General features: G+C 46.0%; 1 protein-coding gene across 1 annotated transcript in view; it reads right to left on the bottom strand.

Moving 5' to 3' along the window:
• The window catches only part of ak5 (adenylate kinase 5), an 85069-nt gene extending 64742 nt beyond the window's left edge, over positions 1-20327 (bottom strand). Inside the window, exons 1-5 of the mRNA XM_067989647.1 lie at positions 20173-20327; positions 6495-6681; positions 4770-4937; positions 3010-3182; positions 1948-2061 (exon numbers count right to left, since the gene is read on the bottom strand). Coding sequence (XP_067845748.1) covers positions 1948-2061; positions 3010-3182; positions 4770-4937; positions 6495-6681; positions 20173-20232 — 702 coding nt within the window. The 5' untranslated portion in view covers positions 20233-20327. The remainder of the gene's footprint in view (positions 1-1947; positions 2062-3009; positions 3183-4769; positions 4938-6494; positions 6682-20172) is intronic.
• Between the last annotated feature and the right edge of the window lie 6406 nt (positions 20328-26733).

Below are 26733 nucleotides of genomic sequence, written 5' to 3' on the forward strand. Positions count from 1 at the left end.
TGCCCCCTTTTCTCTCCTCCTCAAGGTGTGGTCTCTGTGCTGGGTTACGTTTCCACAGGGATCGGGCACATTATATGAAGGACTGAACGTGTAACGGGTGAGAGCTGGGCCTAGAAATTCTGGCCTGAGAGCGCATTCTGGGAAGTGAGGGGAGGTAAATTGGGGCTGAATTGGTTTCTTTCCCTTCCTGGGCTCAGAAATCCCATCGGTGGGAGGGAGAACGGCTTCCATCCATATCCCCCTCCGTTGTGACATCACATTTAAAGGCGGGACTTGGCGGAATTCAAGCTCCTCCAGAAATCCAGCCAGTTTTGCATATTGTGCGGCCCACAATGCAAGATGGCGCTCTGAAATTCCATTGCCCTTGTTTTGGGTTGGGGAGGGGGCACCCCGGTAGCACCATAAACAGCAAGTCTCCCCACCCTCGATTAGTCAAATGACCCTGTCACCTTGGGACACACCCCATCTCCCAAAAACCTTGCACTTCCAGGGGAAAATTTAGATTTACCCTTAAGGGTTTCGTTCTCCAAGCCCAAGACTAGGTTTGTTCCACTTTCTCAATAACGACTTGCATTTATATAGCGCATTTAACATAGTAAAACGTCCCAGGGCGATTCACAGGCACGCTATCAAACAAAATTTGACACTGAGCCACATAAGGAGATATTAGGACAGGTGGCCAAATGCTTGGTCAAAGAGGTAGGTTTTAAGGAGCATCTTGAAGGAGGAGAGAGGTAAAGAGGTGGAGAGGCAGAGAGGATTAGGGAGGGAATTCCAGAACTTAGGGCCCAGGCAGCGGAATGCACGGCCGCCCATGGTGGAGCGATTAAAATCAGCAATGCACAAAAGGCCAGAATTGGAGGAGCGCAGAGATCGTGGAGGGCGATAGGGCTGGAGGAGGTTACAGAGAGGGAGGGGCGAGGCCATGGAGGGATTTGAATAACAATGATGAGAACTTTAAAATCAAGGCACTGACGGACCGGGAGCCAATGTAGATCAGCGAGTGGAGCGGTGAAGAGTGAACGGGACTTGGTGTGAGTTAGGATACGGGCAGCAGAGTTTTGGATGAGCTCAAGTTTATGGAGGGTGGAAGATGGGAGGCTGGTCAGGAGAGCATTGGAATAGTCCAGTATGGAGGTAACAAAAGCATGGATGAGGGTTTCAGTAGCAGATGAGCTGAGGCAGGGGCGGAGACAAGCCTAGTCATCATTGGCTGTAGTCCGAAGTCCTTCTGCTACTCAACTTAAACCCATACCCGGGTAGCAGGCCAGAGAGTGTTAATATTGTCTGAACTGGGCGATAGGCCTGTTGCTGGAACCTGTGCCCTATGGCCAGTCAACGTAGCTGCGGTGGAGAGGGGGCGGGTGCAGGGTCGAATCTGTTAATTTAATCGGTTGCAAAAGGACGAGTGGGCCTCCAGCTGTGCAAGTTCTGGCAACAAGCCCACCTCCACCCCACATCAAGACAATGACAACTGGCAGGGGCGGGGGTGGGGGGGTCTTCCAAGGGGGGATAGAGTTGCCAACTCTAGTTGGACGTATTCCTGCAGGTTTGGTCACATGACTGCCCACCTCCAAGCCCAAACAGCCTTTCCCCACATCCCCCCCCCATATTTTTATTACTAATAAACAAAAAAGTGTTCAATGAAAATGAAAAAAAAAACATTTTTGTTAATGCCCCTTATGATCTTTCCCCCCCACCCCCAGGTGTTTGCATGCAGCAGTGTACAGGAGATCAATCTTTAATTCCTAGAGACTCCAGGACAATCCTGGAAGGTTGGCGACACTAATGGGGGACCATAACAAATGGAGATGTAGCTGGTGAGCCTTATTATCAGGTGGATGGAGAATCAGAGCACACACTCAGAGCAGCCACGGCATAATGTATAGTCTATAGTCCCGGGCAAGGCCCCTGAAAGGAGAGCCGTACACAGGAGGGGTTCCATACCTGGTCCTCAAAGGACAACACCTGGGCAACGTCTCTCGGGAATCCATCGATGACAATCCCTTGGGCATCCGGGAGCTGCATTAAACGCTGTTTGATCTCAGTGATAGTCGTTTCCTTCAAAGGAAATACACATCAGATGACAATCCATCAAAATATCCTTGTGTTGTCCATAAGAACGTTAAAAGTCAAGATCGTAATGAGGTAGAGTTCTTCAGTTATAGAATCTTGACCTGTGCCACTCCCCATTACATGCAATAATTATTTAATGTACGGTTGTACAAAAATTATAAAAGTAAAATGCTAGAGTTAACATTTTCATTGCATTTATTGCCCCTCTGTTACACTTTTTTTTAAAAAAAGACTTGCATTTTTATAGCACCTTCCATGACCTCAGGTCGTCCCAAAGCACTATACAGCCAGTGAAGTACTTGTGAACTGTTATAATGTAGGAAATGCGGCAGCCAATTTGCACACAGCAAGATTCCACAAACAGCAATGTGATAAAGACCAAATCATCTGTTTTAGTGATTTGGTTGAGGGATAAATATTGGCCAGGACACAGAGGAGAACACCTTTGCTCGTCTTTGAAATAGTGCCATGGGATCTTTTACGTTCATCTGTGAGGGCAGACGGGGCCTCGGTTTAACGTCTCATCCGAAAGACAGCACCTCCGACAGTGCAGCACTCGCTCAGTACTGCCCGGGAACGTCAGCCTAGATTTTGTGCTCTGGAATAGGACTTGAATCCACGACCTTCTGACAGAGGTGAGAGTTGAACCATGGCTGACGCTGATTGGCAACCTCACTCAATGACTGAGGGTGACTGGTGGGGGACCCACATCCAGACTGATGGGATGAAAGTCTCCTCTCTCTGCTGACTGTAAGGGCCCTACGTCAAAGGGCCCACTGGGGACTGGATTAAGACTGCCCAAAGCCCTTTGAATGGGTTGGTTTTGCCCGAGGAATGTTACTGGTGCAGAATAACTACATAACAAGAGTCACTGGACTCCAAAGCCATTGTTTTTTTTGACACAAAAGCCGTTGTTTAGATTTGGGCTTTTACCTGCGGTGCTAATTCCCCGTTGGTGATAATTTTGGCAATTAAGCTCCACTTCCGATTGCAAGTTGCATTGCGGATCATTTTCCTTCTGAGAAGGTCTCCCACCGAAATGTATTCAAAGTGGTAACGCTGAGCGATCTTCAGACTCTGTGTCCCCTTCCCACTGCCGGGACCACCTGGAAGAGGAACAGACAGGAATATTGGGTCAAAGAAAGAAAGGTTTGCATTTATACAGCGCTTGTCAAAATCTCAGGACATCCCAAAGTGCTTTACAGCCAATTAAGTACTTTTGAAGTGTACTTACTGTTGCAATTTAGGAAACACGACAGCCAATTTGCGCACAGCAAGATCCCACAAACAGCAATATGATAACGACCAGATAATCTGTTTTTAGTGATGTTGGTTGAGGGATGAATATCAAGCAGGACACCAGGGAGAATTCCCCGACTCGCCTTCAAAATAGTGCCGTGGAATCTCAAGTCCACCAGAGAGGGCAGACGGGGCCTCGATTTAATGTCTCATCCAAAAGATGGCACCTCCAACCGTGCAGCACTCCCTCAGTACTGCACTGAGGTATCAGACTGGCTTATTTGTTCAAGTCTCTGGAGTAGGACTTGAACCTACAAACCTTCTAATGCCAAGGCAAGAGGGCTACCAATTGAGCCACAGCTAATACCTTTCCATGTTAGAGTTTAAGGCCATGCAATCAATTACTGTGTGGATCTACAGTGGTGATTCTGTGATCCAAGTTCCCAGCAGAGAGCTGTGTGCTGGGAGCATGGGGTTTGAATTAAGGATACAAAGTTACAGACCCATTTCCAACCCACGCTCCCCAGGAATTTAACTTCCCATCTTGGACCGGGGGGGGTCACCCCTTACAAATTCTCATGACTTAAAGTGTGTAACCTCTCCACAGCTCAATAAAAACATCTCTTTAAATTTATAAAAAGGGTCATAATGTTATACTGTAGGTTACAGTTTGAGACTGGTACCTGCTTAAAGTGACATGACCTGGCAGTTGCTGGCTGCATATCACTCCCTGTTTAGTCAGGCAAAGTGGAACCTTACACACAACTTGGATGCTTGTGCAGATCTCGGTTCACAAGCTTCCATTCAATCTTTTGTTGTGGCAGCGTTTTCCTCTCTCTCTTGCCCTCCACTCCCCTCCCCTCAAAACATTGACTCTCTTGGACCCTGCGGAGAAAGCTGTGTGCAGAGAGTCCCTTGCAATAGGTTGCACTGGAGTCTTTATCTCTCCTCTGCTTGATTTGTGACTGGCTGCTTTTCTGTATCAACCGGCAAAGGACCTGCTAAAACTCCACTAAAGGTGGGGTCCAAAGCGGGCCACATATACTGCAAGCTCCTGCTGCACATTGGGGTAGTGTAGTGGTCATGCTACTCGACTAGTAATCCAGTAAAACGCGAGTTCAAATCCCACCATAGCAATTTGAATTCAGTTTTAAAAAAAACACCTTAAGATAATCTGATAGCTTCATGGTCACTTTTACTAATACTAACTTTTTATCATAAAAACCCAACTGATTCACTAATGCCCTTTGGGGAAGGAAACCTGCTATCCTTACCCCAAGTCCAGTCCCACACCAACATGGTTGACTCTGACGTGGCCTCCAAAGCCACACAGTTGTATCAAACCAGTACAAGAAAAAGACCCAGCAACACCCATATCCTTAGAATTAATTTTTTTTTAAAACTCTTGTCCTTTTCCCCTTCATCCCAACGATACGCTAGACGCCCAGTGTTACCTATGAGCAGTATGATCCATGGCCGAGCTTTGGTTGGGTCGAACACCATGTATTCTTCAATGAGTTCGGCAGTTTCAGACAGATCTGTATCGCTCTCAATGGAGAATTGATGAATGGGAGGCAGACGGTCATAGCGTCGGTAAGGGAAATTGGGACTGTCTGGCAGAACTGCAATCAGAACAGCAGGAAAGGACATGTAAGTAACAATCCTCTGTACCTCTTCATTAATCAATTCATCACAAGCTCTTGACATTTAATGATCCTTTCAACTCTTATCACCCCTCTTCAAACAATTTTTTTTCCACATGTGAAGAAAGAAAACTTGCTTTCAAAATGCTCTCTGTTCTCATTGATTTTTTCTTGGTGAATCTGGAGTTGATTTTGCTGGTGTAGCTTCATGCATTCATTCTGATGTGTCAGCTTGGCTTGGTCGATCGCACCATTGTCTGGCTCAGGAGGTCACGGGTTCAAGTCCCACTCCAGAGGCTCAAGCACATAATCCAGGCTGACACTCGGGTGCAGTACTGAGGGAATGCTGCACTGCCGGAGGTGCCATCTTTCGGATGAGACGTTAAACTGAGGCCCCATCTGCCAATTTCAGTGCTTCAGCAGAAGTTAAAAATCCCATTCATCTATCCCACTATCTGAAGAGGAGCAGGGAATTCTCTCAAGGTCCTGGCCTTCAAACAACACCATCAAAAAGAGGTTAATTGGTCATTAATCTATTGGTGATTCATTCCAAGCTCTAACAACTCTCTCCCGATAGAAATTTCTCCCAACCTCTCTCCTTAATCTTTTAGTGACCGCTTGTCTCCAAATCCAAATTGAAGTGAATAGAGGGATTTTGGGGTCAGGTTGGGAAAAGGCAAATACAGTGGCAGAAGGCTCGTGTGGAATATAAACATCGGCATAGACCAGTTAGGCCAAATGGCCTGAGCCTGTGCTGCAGATTCTATGTAAAAAAATAAAATGATGTCAGAGAGAAGAAACTGGGCGTTTTGGTTGGAGAGAATGCGGCCTTAACTCCTGGTTTCACAGCAAAGTGAAGCAAGCAGAATGTAGATCGCTACACTTTATCCCCACCATGGCTATGTTTTATGCCCCCCCTCATGGTCCACTCAGGGTTCAATAAAGGGGACGGTTTCGCACACCAAGACTTGCATTTCTATAGTGCTTTTCACAACCTCATGACGTCCCAAAGCATTTTACAGCTAATGAAGTACTTTTGAAGTGTAGCCACTGTTGTGGTGTAGCAAATGCAACAGCCAATTTGCGCACAGCAAGCTCCCACAAACGGCGATGTTATAATGACCAGGTAATCTGTTTTTTTTAAAATTGATGTTGGTTGAGGGATAAATATTGGCCAGGACACTGGGGAGAACTCCCTTGCTTTTCTTCGAAATAGTCCCATGGGATCTTTTACATCTACCTGAGAGGGTTTAATGTCTCATCCGAGAGACGGCACCTCCGACAGTACAGCACTCCTTCAGTACAGCAACGGGAGTGTCGACCTAGATTATGTGCTCAAGTGAGACTTGAGCTCACAACCTTCTGACATCAAGAGGCGAAAGTCGTACCAACTGAGCCACGGCTGACACCAGTGGGTAATGGTACGCTAACCATATTTCTGAGCGTGGACAAACTATCTGCTGGAGAGTTGCTAAATCCCAAGTGAATAGGTTTGGATGGTTTCCCACCCCGAGAGGGTGAAAGCAGATCATTTACCGTTCCTGATGAACGATCTCCTGGCCTGGCCACCGTTTAGAGGAGGCAATGTTCTCTTCTCCTGGGCCACGAAGGTGTCCCATCTCACTCTGTCTGATCCGCCCAGCTCCTTCACTTTCTTCAGGCAGCTTTCCAAGTAATCAACAGGGTCGTCCGGCCTGTAGTACATCAACCCTGTGAGCATGCTCTGCACAGAAAGAGCCAGAATATTCCACTGAATTCCCATCAGTAACACTGGACTTTACCACAGGAAACATTGTACAGCAATGGTTTTTGAACTTTTGTTTTTGGGGACCCCCCTGCAAACACCGACACACTCCCGGGGACCCCCCCTCCTGCAAACACCGACACACTCCCGGGGACCCCCCCTCCTGCAAACACCGACACACTCCTGGGGACCCCCCCCTTGCAAACACCGACACACTCCCGGGGACCCCTCCTGCAAACACCGACACACTCCCGGGGACCCCTCCTGCAAACACCGACACACTCCCGGGGACCCCCCCCTTGCAAACACCGACACACTCCCGGGGACCCCCCCCTTGCAAACACCGACACACTCCCGGGGACCCCCCCCTTGCAAACACCGACACACTCCCGGGGACCCCCCCCCTTGCAAACACCGACACACTCCCGGGGACCCCCCCCTTGCAAACACTGACACACTCCCGGGGACCCCCCCTGCAAACACCGACACACTCCCGGGGACCCCCCCCTTGCAAACACTGACACACTCCCGGGGACCCCCCCTGCAAACACCGACACACTCCCGGGGACCCCTCCTGCAAACACCGACACACTCCCGGGGACCCCTCCTGCAAACACCGACACACTCCCGGGGACCCCCCCCCTTGCAAACACCGACACACTCCCGGAGACCCCCCCCCTTGCAAACACCGACACACTCCCGGGGACCCCCCCTCCTGCAAACAACGACACACTCCCGGGGACCCCTCCTGCAAACACCGACACACTCCCGGGGACCCCCCCTCCTGCAAACACCGACACACTCCCGGGGACCCCCCCTCCTGCAAACACCGACACACTCCCGGGGACCGCCCTCTGCAAACACCGACACACTCCCGGGGACCCCTCCTGCAAACACTGACACACTCCCGGGGACCCCCCCCTGCAAACACCGACACACTCCCGGGGACCCCCCCCTGCAAACACCGACACACTCCCGGGGACCCCTCCTGCAAACACCGACACACTCCCGGGGACCCCCCCCTGCAAACACCGACACACTCCTGGGGACCCCTCCTGCAAACACCGACACACTCCCGGGGACCGCCCTCTGCAAACACCGACACACTCCCGGGGACCCCCCTCTGCAAACACCGACACACTCCCGGGGACCCCTCCTGCAAACACCGACACACTCCTGGGGACCCCTCCTGCAAACACCGACACACTCCCGGGGACCCCCCTCCTGCAAACACCGACACACTCCCGGGGACCCCCCCCTGCAAACACCGACACACTCCCGGGGACCCCTCCTGCAAACACCGACACACTCCCGGGGACCCCCCCCTGCAAACACCGACACGCTCCCGGGGACCCCCCCCCACCCCTTGCAAACACCGACACACTCCCGGGGACCCCCCCCCGCAAACACCGACACACTCCCGGGGACCCCCCCCTTGCAAACACCGACACACTCCCGGGGACCCCCCCCCACCCCTTGCAAACACCGACACACTCCCGGGGACCCCCCCCCTTGCAAACACCGACACACTCCCGGGGACCCCCCCCTTGCAAACACCGACACACTCCCGGGGACCCCTCCTGCAAACACCGACACACTCCCGGGGACCCCTCCTGCAAACACCGACACACTCCCGGGGACCCCTCCTGCAAACACCGACACACTCCCGGGGACCCCTCCTGCAAACACCGACACACTCCCGGGGACCCCCCCCTTGCAAACACTGACACACTCCCGGGGACCGCCCTCTGCAAACACCGACACACTCCCGGGGACCCCTCCTGCAAACACCGACACACTCCCGGGGACCCCCCCCTGCAAACACCGACACACTCCCGGGGACCCCCCCCGCAAACACCGACACACTCCCGGGGACCCCTCCTGCAAACACCGACACACTCCCTGGGACCCCTCCTGCAAACACCGACACACTCCCGGGGACCCCCCCCGCAAACACCGACACACTCCCGGGGACCCCTCCTGCAAACACCGACACACTCCCAGGGACCCCCCCCGCAAACACCGACACACTCCCGGGGACCGCCCTCTGCAAACACCGACACACTCCCGGGGACCGCCCTCTGCAAACACCGACACACTCCCGGGGACCCCCCCCCCTGCAAACACCGACACAGTCCCGGGGACCCCCCCCCCTGCAAACACCGACACACTCCCGGGGACCCCCCCCCTGCAAACACCGACACACTCCCGGGGACCCCTCCTGCAAACACCGACACACTCCCGGGGACCCCTCCTGCAAACACCGACACACTCCCGGGGACCCCCCCCTGCAAACACCGACACACCACTGTCTGGAACAAAGACAGAAATGCAGAAACAATGTAGAAAACATAACATGAAATACTTTGCTCTTGGCACCAATCCCAACACTAACGTCCCTCACCATGATAAGCACAGAAAGAAATGACTAACTGGGCACAAGTATCTGCACTGTGGGGAAAAAAAAGCACAAAGGAATGCAATTTTGAGAACAGACAGCTTTTCACAGATCATCAATAAGTGAATATCAAGTATCTGAAAGAAACAGAAAATGCTGCAAGTACACAGCAAGCCAGCCTCAATCTGAAAAGAGAGAAAATAAAAACAGTTTAATGTCCCGTTCACTTACAATTAGCCATCAGGGGTAATTCTGCAGTCCTGTCACTGTTAGAATCATACAGCACAGAAGGAGGCCACTCAGCCCATAGTGTCTGTGCCGGGTCCAATTAGTCCCACTCCCCTGCTCTTTCCCCATAGCCCTGCAAATTTTTAGTTTTCACGTATTTATCCAATTCCCTTTCGAAAGTTACTATTGAATCTGCTTCCATCACCCTTTCAGACAGTGCATTCCAGATCATAACAACCCGCTGCTTAAAAAAAAATTCTCCTCATCTACCCTCTGGTTCTTTTAATTCTGCATCCTCTAGTTACCTGCCGGTGGAAATGGTTTCTCCCTATCTATTCTATCAAAACCCTTCATGATTTTCAACACCTCTATTAAATCTCCCCTTAATCTTCTCTGTTCTAAGGTGAACAATCCCAGCTTCTCTAGTCACTCCACATAACTGATGCCTTCAGGTATCAGGGTGGGACGCAGAGAATGGGGCTACAATATTGTAGCCCTATTTCCAACTTGCGACCCCTGCAAGCATGGATTCCCCAATGACAATGCTGGATGCACTGAATAAACCCAATTGTCTTGTCCCTTCCCTGATGCCAAGGGATCAGCTGTGTATTACAGATTGACAATAATTATTATCCATAATGTTATGTCTGAATAAACACCAAAGTTGGTGTGGTAATACAAAGGCTGCTTTTACTTTGGACTCTCGAACATTCTCTTCTAGATATAATGTAAAGTAGAAGAGAAGAGGAGACCCCGGAATGAAATTGCTACAATATGCTTACTCCCAGTAGGAGGCCCTCTAGTGTTCATTATACATTATTTTAAAATTCACATCCTTGTGTTCAAATCACTCGCCCCCTCCCTATCTCTGTAACCCCCTCCAGCCCTACAACCCTCAGAGATCTCTATGCTCCTCCAATTCTTACCTCTTGTGCATACCCGATTTCATCACTCCACCATTGGCGGCCGTGTCTTCAGCCGACTAGGCCCCCAAGCTCGAATCCCTTCCCTAAATGTCTCCACCTCTCTCCTCCTGTAAAACGCTCCTTAAAACCTACCTCTGACCACGTTTTTTTGAGGTGTTCAAGATTATGAGGGGTTTTGATAGAGCAGAGAGGGAGAAACTGTTTCCACCTGCCCTAATGTCTCCTTCTTTGGCTCAGTGCCAATTTATGCCTGATTAGGCTCCTGTAATGTGCCTTAGGACGTTTTACTATGATAAAGACGATATATAAATGCAAGTTGTTGTTGTGGTCAGACCACACCTGTGTCCACGTACGGTCACCGAGATACAGGGGAGACATTTAAGTGCCAGAGGCAGTAGAGAAGAGCCACAAGGCTGATCTCTAGTGAGAATGGACTGAGCTATGAAGGAAGAGGGGAGAACCCAGCAAAATCACATAGGCGTTGAAAAAGAACACACTTACAATTTTGCTACACAATGGAGAACAGAGGAAGTCTTTGTGAACGGATTTATGGTGTCAGGACCCCTAGTGACCACATGGGGGCTCTGCCTCCAGAAGGGTCTGCAGAAACCGAGTACTTCACCTAAAGTATCTGTTACTGCGACTCCCAGGTGAAGGGCCAGAGCCTGACGTGCAGTACACCACCGAGCTCGGAACGAGTGGCAGAGAAGGTTAGTTAAACCAGGAGGTAGTGGTGAGGTGACAAAAAAAAAACAACTTGGGTTTTAAAAGCCAAGGAGGAAGGGGAGACCGAGGGAGGTAGGGAGTTCCATAGGTGCCCTGAGGTACTGTCCCCACCGCTCATTGTGGGTGCGATTGTGCGAATGCAATTTGCCCGCCATACGGTATAACAGGGTAGTGTTAATAACATTGAAAATCATTTCAGTTACATCAAAATTACAGCACAGAAACAGGCCATTCAGCCTAACTGGTCTATGCCGGCGTTTGTGTTCCACGCGAACCTCCTCCCTCCCTACTTCATCTAACCCTATCAGGATACCCTTCTATTCCTTTCTCCCTCATGTGCTTATCTAGTGTCCCCTTAAATGCATCAATGCTGTTTGCCTCAACTATTCCTTGTGATAGCGCATTCCACATTCTCACCACTCTTTGGGTAAAGAAGTTTCTCTTGAATTCCCTATTGGATTTAACAGCGATTATTTTATATTTATGACCTCTAGTTTTGGACTCCCCCACAAGTGGAAACATCTTCTCTACGTCTACACTATTAAATCCTATCATTATCTTGAAGACCTCCATCAGGTCACGCCTCAGCCTTCTCTTTTCTAGGGAAAAGAGCCCCAGCCTGTTCAGTCTTTCTTGATAAGTCTATCCTTTCAGTTCTGGTATCATCCTTGTGAATCTTTTTTGCACCCTCTCCAATGCCACGATATCCTTTCTATAATAGAGACCAGAACTGTGCACAATACTTCAAGTGTGGTCTATACAAGTTTTACATAACTCCTTTACTTTTCAATTCTATCCCTCTAGAAATGAACCCCAGTGCTTGCTTTGCTTTTTTTATGGCCTTATTAACCCGCGTTGCTACTTTTAGTGATTTGTGTATCTGTACCCCGAGATCCCTTTGCTCCTCTACCCCATTTAGACTCTTATTATCCAAGCAATATGTGGCCTCCTTATTCTTCCTACCAAAATGCACCACCTCACACTTATCTGTATTGAAATTCATTTGCCAATTATACGCCCATTCTGCAAGTTTATTAATGACTTGCATTTTGACGCATTCTTCCTTTGTATTAACTGTATCCCCCAATTTGGTGTCGTCCCCAAATTTTGAAATTGTACATTGGATTCCCAAATCCAAATAGTTAAAGTAAACTGAACAACAATGGTGCCAGCACTGATCCCTGTGGAACACCAGCTTTTGTCAGCCTGAGTAGCTACCCTTAATCCCTACTCTCTGTTTTATATTTTGTAGCCAACTTGCTATCCATTCTACTACCTGTTCCCTGACTTCACATTCGCTGACCTTAACCATGAGTCTACAATGTGGTACCTTATCAACGGCCTTTTGAAAATCCAGATATATTACATCTACTACATTACCCTTGTCTACTCTTTGTTACTTCTTCAAAGAATTCAATAACATTGGTCAAGCATGACTTTCCCTTCTGAAATCCAGGCTGATTATTCTTTATTATATTTTCATTCTCTAGATGTTTTTCTATTTCATCTTTGAGTAAAGAGTCCATTATCTTTCCTTCCACCGACATTAAGCTAACTGGTCTATAATTCCCTGGAGTTGTTCTATCTCTCTTTTTAAATATAGAAATAACATTACCTGTCCGCCAGTCCTCTGGCACTATTCCCTTTTCTAATGAATTTCTTTAATATATGTAATAGTATCTCTGCTATCTCCTCCCTAACATATTTTAATATTCACAGATGCGATCCATCCGGACCAGAGGTCTTATCCTCCCTAAGTTTGACTAATTTATCAATTATCTCCCCCCTTTCTATCTTAAATGTTTTAATATCTTTTTCAATCTCTTCTTCTAATGTCCTGCCCACCTGGTTAAGTCTCCCTGGTAAAAACGGAGGCAAAGTAATTATTCAATATTTCTGCCATTTCGCTGTCGTTACCTGTGAGTTTATCTTGTGCATCCCTTAGTGGCCCTATCCCTATCCTGATTTTTCTTTTGTTATTTATGTGTCTGTAGAATATACTGTTTCTTTTTATATTCCTTGATAATTTAATCTCGTTGTTCCTCTCTGCTTTTTTGACTTCTTCCTAACCTCTTCGTATTCCCTTTTGTCATCCTCTCCTTTATTGTCTATGTGTGCCTTTTTCTTTAGTTTCAATTTTACCCTTATCTCTTTTATTCATTCGTGGCGTTTCATTATTGTGGAGCCGTACATTTTTTGGAACCTTCCCAGTGGCACAATAGGTTTTGTATACTAATACACTGAGCCATAGAGTGGAGATCTTTGACAAAGGACTTTAACCCAGAGCACACACCCTGGCTTGCTTCACATACTAATGCACAGGAAATGAGATCGTGTACCTCCAGAGAGAGGCAGTTAAAATTCACACCACTAAAGATAGCTGAAACATAAATAAAAACAAGAGCGAGAAAGGCAACAAGAAATAGCTCGGTGTAATGAGGTGCTAAATAATGAGTAAGCAATGCTGTTTCTTTGCCAAAATAATTGGAGCGCTTAAGATGCTGTAACTGGCAACTTTGAAATTGACATTAGCTATTTGCATTGTCGCTTTTTAGCCAAACTAAGTGACTGCCTATTTTAAATGTGGACGTTTTAGTAGGTGGGAACTGTACTGGGAAAGTTGGACAAAGAGCTGAAGAACCAGAAAGGGGAGGGAAGATAAAGTTCAAGAGTAAATGGGGCGGCGGGAGTGCGCAGGGGAAGAAGAGGGAGAGATGATCAGGCAACTGCCTGAGGACACTGGGAAACAGCCCTGTCCAGCAGGCATAGGTGATACCACACCAGGAGATTCAAGATCTGCCACCCATTAGATGTGTGATGGTCCTACTTTAAAGGTACAGCCTCAGTCATCATCTGTACATTGATAATTACCTCCCCACCAACTTCAAAAGTGACCGGCAGTGAAATTATTTAATAAATAACACAGGGAATTCAATTTATGTTTAGCTCTGTTCACTCAACTCTGAAGTTACACAAAGTAATATTACACGATGCAATATTAAGGCACAAACATGCAATTAGCCCCACCACAGGTGGCAGTGCCTTCAGCCGTCTGGCCCTAAGCTTTGGAATTCTCTCTTCCTTGAAGACCCTCCTTAAGCTTATGGTCATTCGTCCTAATGTCTTCTTCTTTGGCTCAGTGCTGATCGTTGGCTGATTTCGCTCTTGTGAAGTGCCTTGCGACATTTTACTATGTTAAACGGGGCTATATAAAATGCCATCGCCTCCTATTTAAACAGAAGCATTTTCTCTCAGTGTTTACAGTTGCCAACTGATGTGCCTACAAACATTTTTTTGAGAAACACTGAAGGGAAAAGGCCAAGGCCCATGGTGCAGGACACCAAGGCCAAGAGAAGATGAGGCGAATCAGTGATTTGGTGGCACTATGCTTGAATTTTAATGGCCTGAAGCTTGCAGCAGGAAAAGGGAAGTCTTGGGGACTTTAAATTCCATTAGAATTGTGGACAAAAAAACTGTCATATAAATACTTTAAGCTTTGCTACAGAGTAAGATCAAGGTTTTCTCCAGCTTCTTGTGGATTTGGGTTTCTTTCTTCAGTTCAACGTATAAACAACACATCACGGGCACTGAACAGAGCCAACCGGTCGGATTTTAAAAGTTCCTGCAATCAGCTGCTGCTCCTCTCCTGATCACTTTCACCTCACGTTTCATCCCACTAATGATTCCCAAAAAGTTCATGCTGCATTGTGTACAGTGGTGACATATGAGGAGACATTTTCCTGACATTTCTGTGATTTCCCTGTGGATTGGCATGGAGATCATTGCACAAATCAGCACCTGTCAGAAACTATTAATGTATCTTTAAACGGAGGTGATAGGGACACGGGGCTGCTGGTATTACCATAGAAATTTCAGCATTAGGCCAGTAGGCCCATCCTTGCAATGCTAGTCCGAGCTCTACTCGCAGCCAGCCACTCCAATCCTGTTCCACTACTCTTTCCTTAGATCCTAAGATTTTTTTCCCCCTTTAAATGTCATGATTGACTAGGCTCCAATGGCTACTTGTGGCAATCTCAGTTTTTGAAATTTTCAATTGCCCCCCAGCCTCAACATCCTTTTTGGGGGAAAAGAGTTCCAAATTTCCACCTCGTTTTGTGTGAAGAAGCGCTTCCTGACATCACCCCTGAAAGGCCTAGCTCTAATATTAAGGTGATGCCCCCTTGTTCTGGACTCTCCCACCAGAGGAAGCAGTTTCTCTCCATCTACCCTATCAAATCCTTTAAATCATCTTATGACACTTTGTGTGAAAACATTTTTTCCAACATCCTGAGAGTATTAATCCCGAGTTTATCACCCGATTCACCGACTAGTAGGGATAATGCAGTGTAATTCCCATGGTCGGGGGAGGGGGGGGGCGTTTCCTCATCTCCCACTGGAGCCGTGGAAAAATCCTGTAGAAACAGCTGTTTACGCCATTTCTGCAGGTGATGGGAAGAATGCCTGTGGAAATTCTACTCCAATCTTTCACTATTTACCCTCTCCTCTATCCATGCTAATATATTACCCCTAACCCCATGAGCCCTTATCATTGTTTTTTTTTATTCGTTCATGGGATGTGGGCGTCACTGGCAAGGCCACCATTTATTGCCCATCCCTAATTGCCCTCGAGAAGGTGGTGGTGATGAGCTGCCTTGAACCACTGCAGTCCGTGTGGTGAAGGTTCTCCCACAGTGCTGTTAGGAAGGGAGTTCCAGGATTTTGACCCAGCGACGATGAAGGAACAGCGATATATTTCCAAATCGGGATGGTGTATGACTTGGAGGGGAATGTGCAGGTGGTGTTGTTCCCATGTACCTGCTGCTCTTGTCCTCCTAGGTGGTAGAGATCGGGGGTTTGGGAGAAGCTGTCGAAGAAGCCTTGGCGAGTTGCTGCAGTGCATCCTCTGGATGGTACACACTGCAGCCACTGTGCACCGGTGGTGAAGGGAGTGAATGTTTAGGGTGGTGGATGCGGTGCCAATCAAGCGGGCTGCTTTGCCTTGGATGGTGTCGAGCTTCGAGTGTTGTTGGAGCTGCACTCATCCAAGCAAGTGGGGAGTATTCCATCACACTCCTGACTTGTGCCTTGTAGATGGTGGAAAGGCTTTGGGGAGTCAGGAGGTGAGTCACTCACTGCAGAATACCCAGACTCTGACCTGCGCTCGTAGCCACAGTATTTATATGGCTGGTCCAGTTAAGTTTCTGGTCAATGGTGACCCCCCCCCAGGATGTTGATGGTGGGAGATTCGGCGATGGTAATGCCGTTGAATGCCAAGGGGAGGTGGTTAGACTCTCTCTTGTTGGAGATGTTCATTGCCTGGCACTTATGTTACTTGCCACTTACGAGCCCAAGCCTGGATGTTGTCCAGGTCTTGCTGCATACGGGCTCGGACTGCTTCATTATTTGAGGGATTGCGAATGGAACTGAACACTGTGCAGTCATCAGCGAACATCCCCATTTCTGACCTTATGATGGAGGGAAGATCATTAATGAAGCAGCTGAAGATGGTTGGGCCTAGGACACTGCCCTGAGGAACTCTTGCAGCAATGCCCTGGGGCTGAGATGATTGGCCTCCAACAACCACTACCATCTTCCTTTGTGCTAGGTATGACTCCAGCCACTGGAGAGTTTTCCCCCTGATTCCCATTGACTCCAATTTTACTAGGGCTCCTTGGTGCCACACTCGGTCAAATGCTGCCTTGATATCAAGGGCAGTCACTCTCACCTCAGCTCTGGAATTCAGCTCTTTTGTCCATGTTTGGACCAAGGCTGTAATGAAGTCTGGAGTCGAGTGGTCCTGACGGAACCTAAACTGAGCATTGGTGAGCAGGTTATTGGTGAGTAAGTGCCGCTTGATAGCACTGTCGACGACACCTTCCATCACTTTGCTGATGATTGAGAGTAGACTGATGGGGCGGTAATTGGCTGGATTGGATTTGTCCTGCTTTTTGTGGACAGGACATACCTGGGCAATTTTCCACATTGTCGGGTAGATGCCAGTGTTGTAGCTGTACTGGAACAGCTTGGCTAGAGGCGCAGCTAGTTCTGGAGCACAAGACTTCAGCACTACAGCTGGGATGTTGTCGGGGCCCATAGTCTTTGCTGTATCCAGTGCACTCAGCCGGTTCTTGATATCACGTGGAGATTTTACACAAGATAAGGGCTCATGGCGTTGGAGGTAATATATTAGCATGTACAGAGGATTGGTTAACGGTCAGAAAACAGTGAGTAGGAATAAACGGGTGATTTTCAGGTTGGCAGGCCTGTAACTAGTGGAGTGCCACAGGATCAGTGCTTGGGCCTCAGATATTTACAATCTATATTAATGGCTTAGATGAAGGGACTGAGTGAATTGTATCCAAGTTTGCTGACAATACAAAGCTAATTGGGAAAGTAAGTTGTAAGGAGGATGCAAAGAGATGTAGACAGTTTAATTGAATGGGCAAGATGGAGTATAATGTGGGGAAATGTGAGGTTATTCACTTTGGTAGGAAGAATAGAAAAACAAAATATTTTTTAAATGGTGAGAAACTATTAAATGTTGGTGTTCAGAGAGACTTGGTGTCCTTGTACATGAAACATAGAAAGTTAACATGCATGTACAGCAAGCAATTAGGAAGGCAAATGGTATGTTGGCCTTTATTGCAAGGGGGTTCAAGTACAAGAGTAAGGAAGTCTTGCTACAATTGTGTAGGGCCTTAGTGAGACCACACCTGGAGTACTTTGTACAGTTTTGGCCTCCTTACCTTAGTAAGGATATTTTGCCTTTGAGGCAGTGCAACAAAGGTTCAATAGATTGATTCCTGGGCTGAGAGGGTTGTCCTATGAGGAGAGATTGAGTAGAATGGGCCTATACTCTCTGGAGCTAAGAATAATGAGAGATGATCTCATTGAAACATATAAGATTCTGAGAGGGCTTGATAGGGTAGATATTGAGAGGCTGTTTTCCTTGGCTGGAGAGTCTAGAACCAGAGATGGCATAGTCTCAGGATAAGGGGTCAGACATTTAGGACTGAGATAAGGAGGAATTTCTTCATTCAGAGGGTTGTGAATCTTTGGAATTCTCTACCCCAGAGGGCTGTGGATGCTCAGTCGTTGGGTATACTCAAGGCAGAGATTGATAGATTTTTGGACTCTAGTGGAATCAAGGGATATGGGGAAAGGATGGTAAAGTGGAGTTGAGGACGAAGATCAGCCATGACCTTACCAAATGGCGGAGTGGGATCGAGGGGCCTACTCCTGCTCTTATTTCTTATGTTCTCTCAAACTCTTCAGGACAGTCTTACGTTACCGTTGGATCTCCCTTACTTTCCCTGCTCTAATGAACGCAGCCCTAGTTTTTCACGTTTCTAATCAGAACTCAGTAATCCCTAGAGATGATTTTACAGATAAACTGGTGTAAAGTGGGTGCATCTCACACCTAGACCCATTTACCCATCACCCCATGCTCACTGACGCCCCCCCCAACACCTCAAATTTAAAATTCCCATCCTGGTGTTCAAATCTCTTCATTGCCTCACCCCCTCCCTACCTCGAACCTCCTCCAGCCCTACAAAACCCACCCCATTTCTCCATTCCTCTGACTCTGCCCTTGTGCACCCCCCCTTCTCCCAACCATTGGCAGCAGTGCCTAGGTGTCTAGGCTTAAAGCTCTGGTACTCCCTCCCTAAACCTTGCCACCTCCTTTAAGACTCTTAAGAACCCACCTCATTAAGCACTCCTAACCCCCACCTCCTTATATTTCCTTCTTTGGTTTGGAGTACATTTTTTTGATTACATCAAAGTGAAGTGCCTTGAGACCTCTGTTCTACATTAAAGGCACAATATCGATGGAAGTTGTTGTAACCAGTTGTAGAGAGGGGCTGGAGACTGCTTCCACCATAGCTCCACCCATTAAACACCCATCTAATTTTCTGTTCTGGTTTGCAAGCCCCTTTCAATTTCTTAGTTACAACATTGAAATGAGTGCACGGTCTATACAATTTTTACATCCTTGCAACATCCGCACTGGAACAAGGGGGGTTGATTTTGAACACTTGGACGGTCACCTGTATCGGTGATCTTGAGGCCTAGGTGCTACCTGTGGCTCAGTGGGTCACACTCTCACCTCAGAGAGGGAAAGTCATGGTTCAAATCTCACTCCAGAGACTTGAGCACAAAAAAAATCTAGGCTGACACTCCAGTGCAATACTGAGGGAGCTCTGCACTATCAGAGGTGCTGCCTTTTACTTGTGATGTTAAACCATGGCCCCATCTGCCCTCCCAGACATAGAAGATCCTACATCCGGTCAACAAGGAGCAGGGGAGTTCTCCCAGTGTTCTGGTCAATATTTATCCCTCAATCACTAACTTTGTTTCCTACATTACAGTGACTACACTTCAAAAGTACTTCATTGGCTGTAAAGCACTTTGGGACATCCTGAGGTCATGAAAGGTGCTATATAAATGCATCCTATAAATAGGTGGGAGAACCTTCACCACATGGACTGCAGGGTTCAAGAAGGCAGCTCACCACCACCTTCTCAAGGGCAATTAGGGATGGGCAATAAATGCCAGCCTCACCAGCAACACTCACATCCCATGAATGAATAAAAAAAAAAGTTCTTTCTTTTACCTGCTAACCATTGACGTTCCCCACATAGTGCCAACCAATGCCTGGAATGCAATCAATGGAAGCTACTCCACACAGAACCCCTCCCCCACCTCACCCCAACTTCCAAATGTGCAGTGCAGAAACATCAGTTCCCGGCCCAACTTCCCCTGTGAAGAACGGGTATAAAACAACATCCCCCCCGCCCCACCTCCCTCCCAAAGTGACCAAACAGCAGCGTCCAAATCCTGATTGCAGCTTCATGTCCCCCTCCGTCAAATCTGAAATTACATCAGGTGTCATTAACGGTGTTAATTACATTTGTTAATTACAAAATCGCATATTGCGAACTTTACTTGTCTGCAAGTGTCTTTTTAAAAAAAATACCACGAAATCCCGAAATAAGGAAACTGCAGACCGAAAATAAAGTCACGATTCATAAAATGTTCAATGAGACAGGATCTTAGCCACCGACCCCGTTCAGTTTGAGTTCAGAGTTGCTGGAGATTGAACTTTAATTTTTAGAATAGGCGGGAGTTAAAAGCCATCACTTTGTGGTAAGATCAGAACCAGCCCACCCACCCAACACAGCTATAGCTCACCTCAAACAGCTGGGGGATGTGCCTCTTGGAGAGATAGTCCTTCGCCTCGGCTGTGCTCATGGCTCCCTGAAGCGGTGTTGCTCCACCTGTGATGTGCGGTGAGAGGGACTGAGCCGCAGTTGCGAAGCAGCTAAACTCTTCCCACAACCTGCTTCCTCCTTCCCACTGATTTGCTTCGTCGGATGTTTCTGCACATCCTTTTATACTAACCTCCCTCCCCCCCCCCCAGCTCAACCGTGTGAAGGAACTGGAACAGCCCCTTTTGATTTGCAAATGGAAATATTCTTGTAGACTGACAGTTGCTGGCCTCTCGACAACAACCGTACAGCTTTTATTTTTGACGTTACAATGTCGGATAATTATTGTGACCCAGTTCATAGCAGCGATCTCTGAAGAATTGTGGTGACGGTTTGCCTACATTAAGCCCAAACTAATAATTAAAATTGTTTTTTAAAAGAATGAATTTTTCTTTAATCAACCCTCCCTGAGATCAGCCCTGGTTATGTCGTCCTGGGGTATTTAATTACAGTTTATTCACAGGGTTTAATTACAGATTAAATACTCCCCCAATTATACATTCTGTCGCTACCCAAAATTATTTGACACAACAACTTGCATTTATATAGCGCCTTTAACGTAGTAAATTGTCCTAAGGTGCTTCACAGCAGCGATATCAGCCAAAATGTGACACTGAGCCACGTAAAGTGATATTAGGACAGGTTTTAAGGAACGATTTAAAGGAGGCAAGAGAGGTGGAGAGGCTAAGGGAGGGAGTTCCAGAGCTTAGGGCCTAGGCAGCTGGAGGCACTGCCGCCAATGGTGGAGAGAAGGAAATGGGTGGGGGGCTGCACAAGAGAATCAGAGCTTTATCAGAACTGGTTTTATCCTGTGCTTTTTTTCACTTTTACAGCTGCTGGCTGACCTGTGTATTTCTGAATTTTATGGTTTTATTTCAGGTTTCCAAACATTTGCGATGTTTTTCTGTTGTTTGAACTTTTGATGGATCCATTAGAATCCTGTTTATTTACGTTCGAATCCAAAATCAGAGTCTTTCTTTAAAAATGAAGTCGAACCTTGAAATGGTTGTATTGGTACACTTCATGGGAACGTGCAAAAATGACGGACAATGAAAGACGAGGTCCATCTATAGCCTGTTCTATACAATTGTGATGCCGCATGAATCATGATACAAACATTCCCTCCCCACCTGGAGCCATTTGATCTTCTGGGAGAGGAAAAAAAAAGAGATTAAAAACCCAGGCCAATTAGAGAAAAAAAATCTAGAAAATTCCTCTCCGACCCCTTTAGGTGATCGAAATTAATCCCAGAGATCACATTGACCCTGATTTATATTATGGGATACCTACCTCTTGTACAAGGTGATCTCCACCCCAGTCAGAAACTCTCTTGATCCAGCTCTCTCTTGATGGAATGCAATGAATCAGCATTTAAAGGCACAGCAACCTGTTCTCAGGTCCATTATTCTCTGGGAAAAGAAGTACTGCCCAACATCCAACCTAGTCCTGTTCTTACATAACTTGGAACCATGACCCCCTGGTCCTCCCTAATCTAAATTATTAGCCCACATGAAAACAATCTACTCCCTTCATTATTTTATAAACCTCGATCAAAGTGCCCCTGAGCTTATGCTTTTCTGAATATACAGACCCAGCTCTTTGAGCCTATCTGAGTAACTAAGATATTTTTAACTGGGAATTAATCTCATGGCCCTCCTCTGCACCCTTTCCAAACCCTCAATATCCCCCACTATGGGAGGATACTAAAATTGGACACAGTATTCTAACTAAGGCCTAACCAAGGGCTTGTACAAAATATACAAAATGTGTTAGAGTCATAGAAGTTTACAACATGGAAACAGGCCCTTCGGCCCAACATGTCCATGTCGCCCAGTTTATACCACTAAGCTAGTCCCAATTGCCTGCACTTGGCCCATATCCCTCTATACCCATCTTACCCATGTAACTATCCAAATGCGTTTTAAAAGACAAAATTGTACCCGCCTCTACTACTGCCTCTGGCAGCTCGTTCCAGACACTCACCACCCTTTGAGTGAAAAAATTGCCCCTCTGGACCTTTTTGTATCTCTCCCCTCTCACCTTAAATCTATGTCCCCTCGATATAGACTCCCCTACCTTTGGGAAAAGATTTTGACTATCTACCTTATCTATGCCCCTCATTATTTTATAGACTTCTATAAGATCACCCCTTAACCTCTTACTCTCTAGGGAAAAAAGTCTCAGTCTATCCAACCTCTCCCTATAAGTCAAACCATCAAGTCCCGGTAGCATCCTAGTAAATCTTTTCTGCACTCTTTCTAGTTTAATAATATCCTTTCTATAATAGGGTGACCAGAACTGTACACAGTATTCCAAGTGTGGCCTTACTAATGTCCTGTACAACTTCAACAAAACATCCCAACTCCTGTATTCAATGTTCTGACCAATGAAACCAAGCATGCTGAATGCCTTCTTCACCACCCTATCCACCTGTGACTCCACTTTCAAGGAGCTATGAACCTGTTTTGTTTTGTATTGAATTCTCCTGTGAATACATCCTAGAACCCTGCTTGCTTTAGCCATAGCTTCACGGCATTCATAGTATCATAGTAGGTGCAGTGCAGGAAGGGACCATTTGGCCCATCGTCCCCGTGCTGGCTCTTTGACAGAGCTATCCAATTAGTCCCATTCTCTGCTCTTTCCCCATAGCCCTGTAATTTTTTTCCTGTCAAGTGTTTATCCAATTCCCTTTTGAAAGTTACTATTGAATCTGTTTCCATCACCCTTTCAGGCAGTGCATTCCAGATCATTACAACTCGCTGCGTAAAAAAATGTTTCCTCATGTCGCCTCTGGCTCTTTTGCCAATCACCTTAAATCTGTGACCTCTGATTACCGCCCCTTCTGCCACTGGAAACAGTTTCTCCTTATTTACTCTATCAAAACCATTCATAATTTTGAACACCTCTATCAAATCTCCCTTTAACCTTCTCTGTTCTAAGGAGAACAACCCCAGTTTCTCCAGTCTCGCCACATAATTGAGGTCCCTCATCCCTCATATCATTGCCTTGGAAAGATTCGACCTGACTCCAATTGGATGTAGTGATACTTTATTAACTTCACACAAGGATCAACACATGCAAGTGTCTAAGCAGTGGTTATCAGTACAGAACAAAGAATTATATTATCCGTTCCGTTCTGGGTAGAAGGTGTGTCCGCTTCTCGCTCCTCTTGCTTCTACACTAACAAAGTCTCAGACTCCTCCAGTTATACCCAAATGGAACGGAACTGTAGTAAAATATATCCAATCACGTATTTCCCAAAAGAACGCGTACTTGTCCAGATGGGGCAAGACTTGGAATCCCCTTATCTCTCCTTATTCTTAGCACAATGTTCCTTAGTTCCTGCATTGATGGATCAGCCTATAGACCTTGAAGCTAACGGGAGTTCTAGCTAGCTTCAGCATTCTAGTATGTCTGAAGGAGTGAAGATACCATTATGAGTGAAAATACCATTGGGTTCATCCCCCCCTAGTTTGCAATAACAGGATGCTCATGGGCTGTTAGTCATCCTGCAGCCTTAGCAAGTTAATTCAAAAGGAGTCTATCTGCTGACACAGCAACCAGAGATTTGACTATTTAACCCTTTCAGTTAAGCCTAGCTCCCCTAAATACCTTTTAAAACCTATATTTCCTTACAGTCCCCACTTTGAGGCCGAGAGAGTCTGGCTCTCAAGTCCTCACACCAATCCGAGTTACTTCTGAGCAAAGCTATGGTTTCTAAGGTCTGCTGTCTACGGTTAACTTTCTTCAAGGTTCGCTTCACACATCTCAGTAGTATGATTAAAATGACTATCATGATCCCTTGGACGAGCACAAAGCCATATGAGAGTAATTTTACCCATGGATTCTGCCCAACGTTGTATGCTACCTCCCATCATTCATAATTTGAAAGGGTAGATGTCCCCTTTTCAGTGTCAACATTGCGTTGTTTCATTTCAGTCTTTCAATTGTAATCTTCAACAGGCACATGGCCTCATCTAATGTTATCCTGTAACTCTTCTTGATCTTGTCTAAGATCATCTTGAGTTACATTTTATCACATAAACACATGTAGAAGTATACATATTGCTCCTAAGTTTCATTTGGTTAATGTCACACGTCGTGATATAGACAAAGAAAATCATAATACACTGTACAGAAACTACAGTGTACCATATTATCAAGAAATCATGGACCTAAAAGATTCTCCAGCTCTCCTTGTACTAATATCCATCTTGTTGATATTTTTGCTCAGTTCTCTCAATTTCATTATTAACTGAAAGGAACCTATACCTGAATTTTGGAAATCCAAATTACTATGTCCCTCTTTTCTTTAATTTCAATCCCTCTGATTGGTACCGGTGTTTTCTGATTGTTTCATTAATTAGTCGGTTTCTCTATGGAGCATGTGTCAGTGCCTTGCTTAAAAGGTTTTCTCACTCTCCTGAGCCACATTAACCATTTCATGTCATGCTGTTGACAAGTAACTGAGCATGTCTGAGACCCGTTCTTCAATACATCTTCATCATGTATTCCTGCATACTAGTTGCCTCACAGGCAACATATCACAGGTAATGTTCTTGGATATTAACTTTCTGCTGGCCAGTTTCTTTCTCCTTATGGTATTTCCGAATGTATTTTCCATGGCACACGTCATATGTCCAGTAAGATTCAATCCTGTAAGAGCAACTGCTCTGTTTGAAGAATGGTTCCAATAGCTCATCAGACCATAGGCCTTTGTAATGATGATCTTCATCCTGGCCTCTGTTTCCAATTGATGGCAACATTTGTATCTTTCATGTCCACAGTAGCCATTCTTGGGCTTTCAGGTTATCTTATCAAAAGATCGGGGGGTGTCTGGAGGTTTTCGCTTATCTCCCCCCTGCAGGGTCTCGATGTCTCGGATAGTGGCCAGGCTATCAAATGCAGTTTTCTCATTGTTCAGAATAGACAAATATCTCCATGAGAAAGCTATCAATTTACTGTTCTCAACTACATTTCCCTGACTTTCACTAGATTGTACATTTAGACCAGATTGATATCTTTTGGTAAATCATGCCCAGGTGATTCATTTACCCATAATCACCCAGGGTGATGACTTTAGAGAAATTCCCATTTGGTGGTGTAATTTCCCTGTCTCTATCTTATATTCTCAATCACTTCCTCTCATCCAATTTTACACATCCCATTCTATTACCATTTCATCTCATTCATGGAGGAGCTTTACTGTCCAATTCAATATTTACAGTCTGGTCCAAAATCAATACATTTTTGGTTTATTTTACTTAAATTGTTCTTGGACCGCTTTTCATTTCCCAATTGTTGGACTGACAGAATTTGTCAATGTACAATTTTATTTCCCCCAAAATACTTTCTTCCTTGATACACAGCATTGGACAGGAACCATTTAGACTTCTTTTATTTTAAAATATAATTTGATTATCCCCTTAATCTACAGGTAAATTTTCCCTTCTCGAGTGCTTGAACAGCAACTCACTTCAATTTAACTTATCAATTCCAATTTCAGAAACAAATTACGCCCAGCCTTGGTGGTTTTACAGTAGAGACAGAAGTGCTTGTAATTACTTTTGGATGTAACCCATATTTCCCCCGTCCCCTCGAGCACTCTGTCTCGGAAGACAATAAATAACCATGAATGGGTTAAAACCGAGCCATTGAGAGGCAAAGTTTCAGTCCAAACCGTCACCACGCTGTGATATTGAATATCTGCCGATGTCTGCAGTTTAGGTCTTAAATTCTTCACACCACTGGACCATATCCTGCACCATCATTCCTCCAGCAAAGGTTGCTCCGTAACTTTGTGAAGCCACTTGTATGTCGAAGAACTACTCTTGGTAATCCTGCACCATTAACACTTATGCGGTCCCGAAAACCATAGTTCCCTGTGCAAAAGAAAAGAATAACAGGAAATCCACTATGGCTCTTCTTGAGAGCCCAAGGGGTTAATTTGTCAATTCACGATTTCCTTCTATCACCGTGGGGAAATATCCAATTAAATTAAGAAACTTAAAAATGTTATATGCTTGACCAAAGCACTGCGCCAGAAGTACATGGGGAAACCATTCTCCCAAGTTTTCTCCCTCTCTCTCATTAAGCAACAGTAAAACTCCTCTTAAGTCAGCAGATTAACATGCTGGAAGTTCAGGGGATGGGGAGGAGTCAATCACAATAGTTTTTATTAGCTGTAATTCCATTAAAACAAAAAGTGCTCTAAAGAAGTTGAAATGGATCTTTTTCCAAAAAGTCTTTGTGCTTTTCTAACAGTGATAACTTGCACAAAGATCCTAATACAATTAAACTCTGGATAATAAATATCAGCTTCTCTAACTTCCAATTTTCAAAGCATGAGCCATGAAGGCACAAAAGATTTACCAATTTTTATCCATTCTTAGTAATTGAAAATCCATTATAAACAGCAGAAAATCAATAGTATTTCCTTCTATTAACCCTAAGCATTCTATGAAACTACTCCAGATTGTTATCA

Source organism: Heptranchias perlo, chromosome 9 (assembly GCF_035084215.1).
Source record: "Heptranchias perlo isolate sHepPer1 chromosome 9, sHepPer1.hap1, whole genome shotgun sequence".
Classification (NCBI taxonomy): domain Eukaryota; kingdom Metazoa; phylum Chordata; class Chondrichthyes; order Hexanchiformes; family Hexanchidae; genus Heptranchias; species Heptranchias perlo.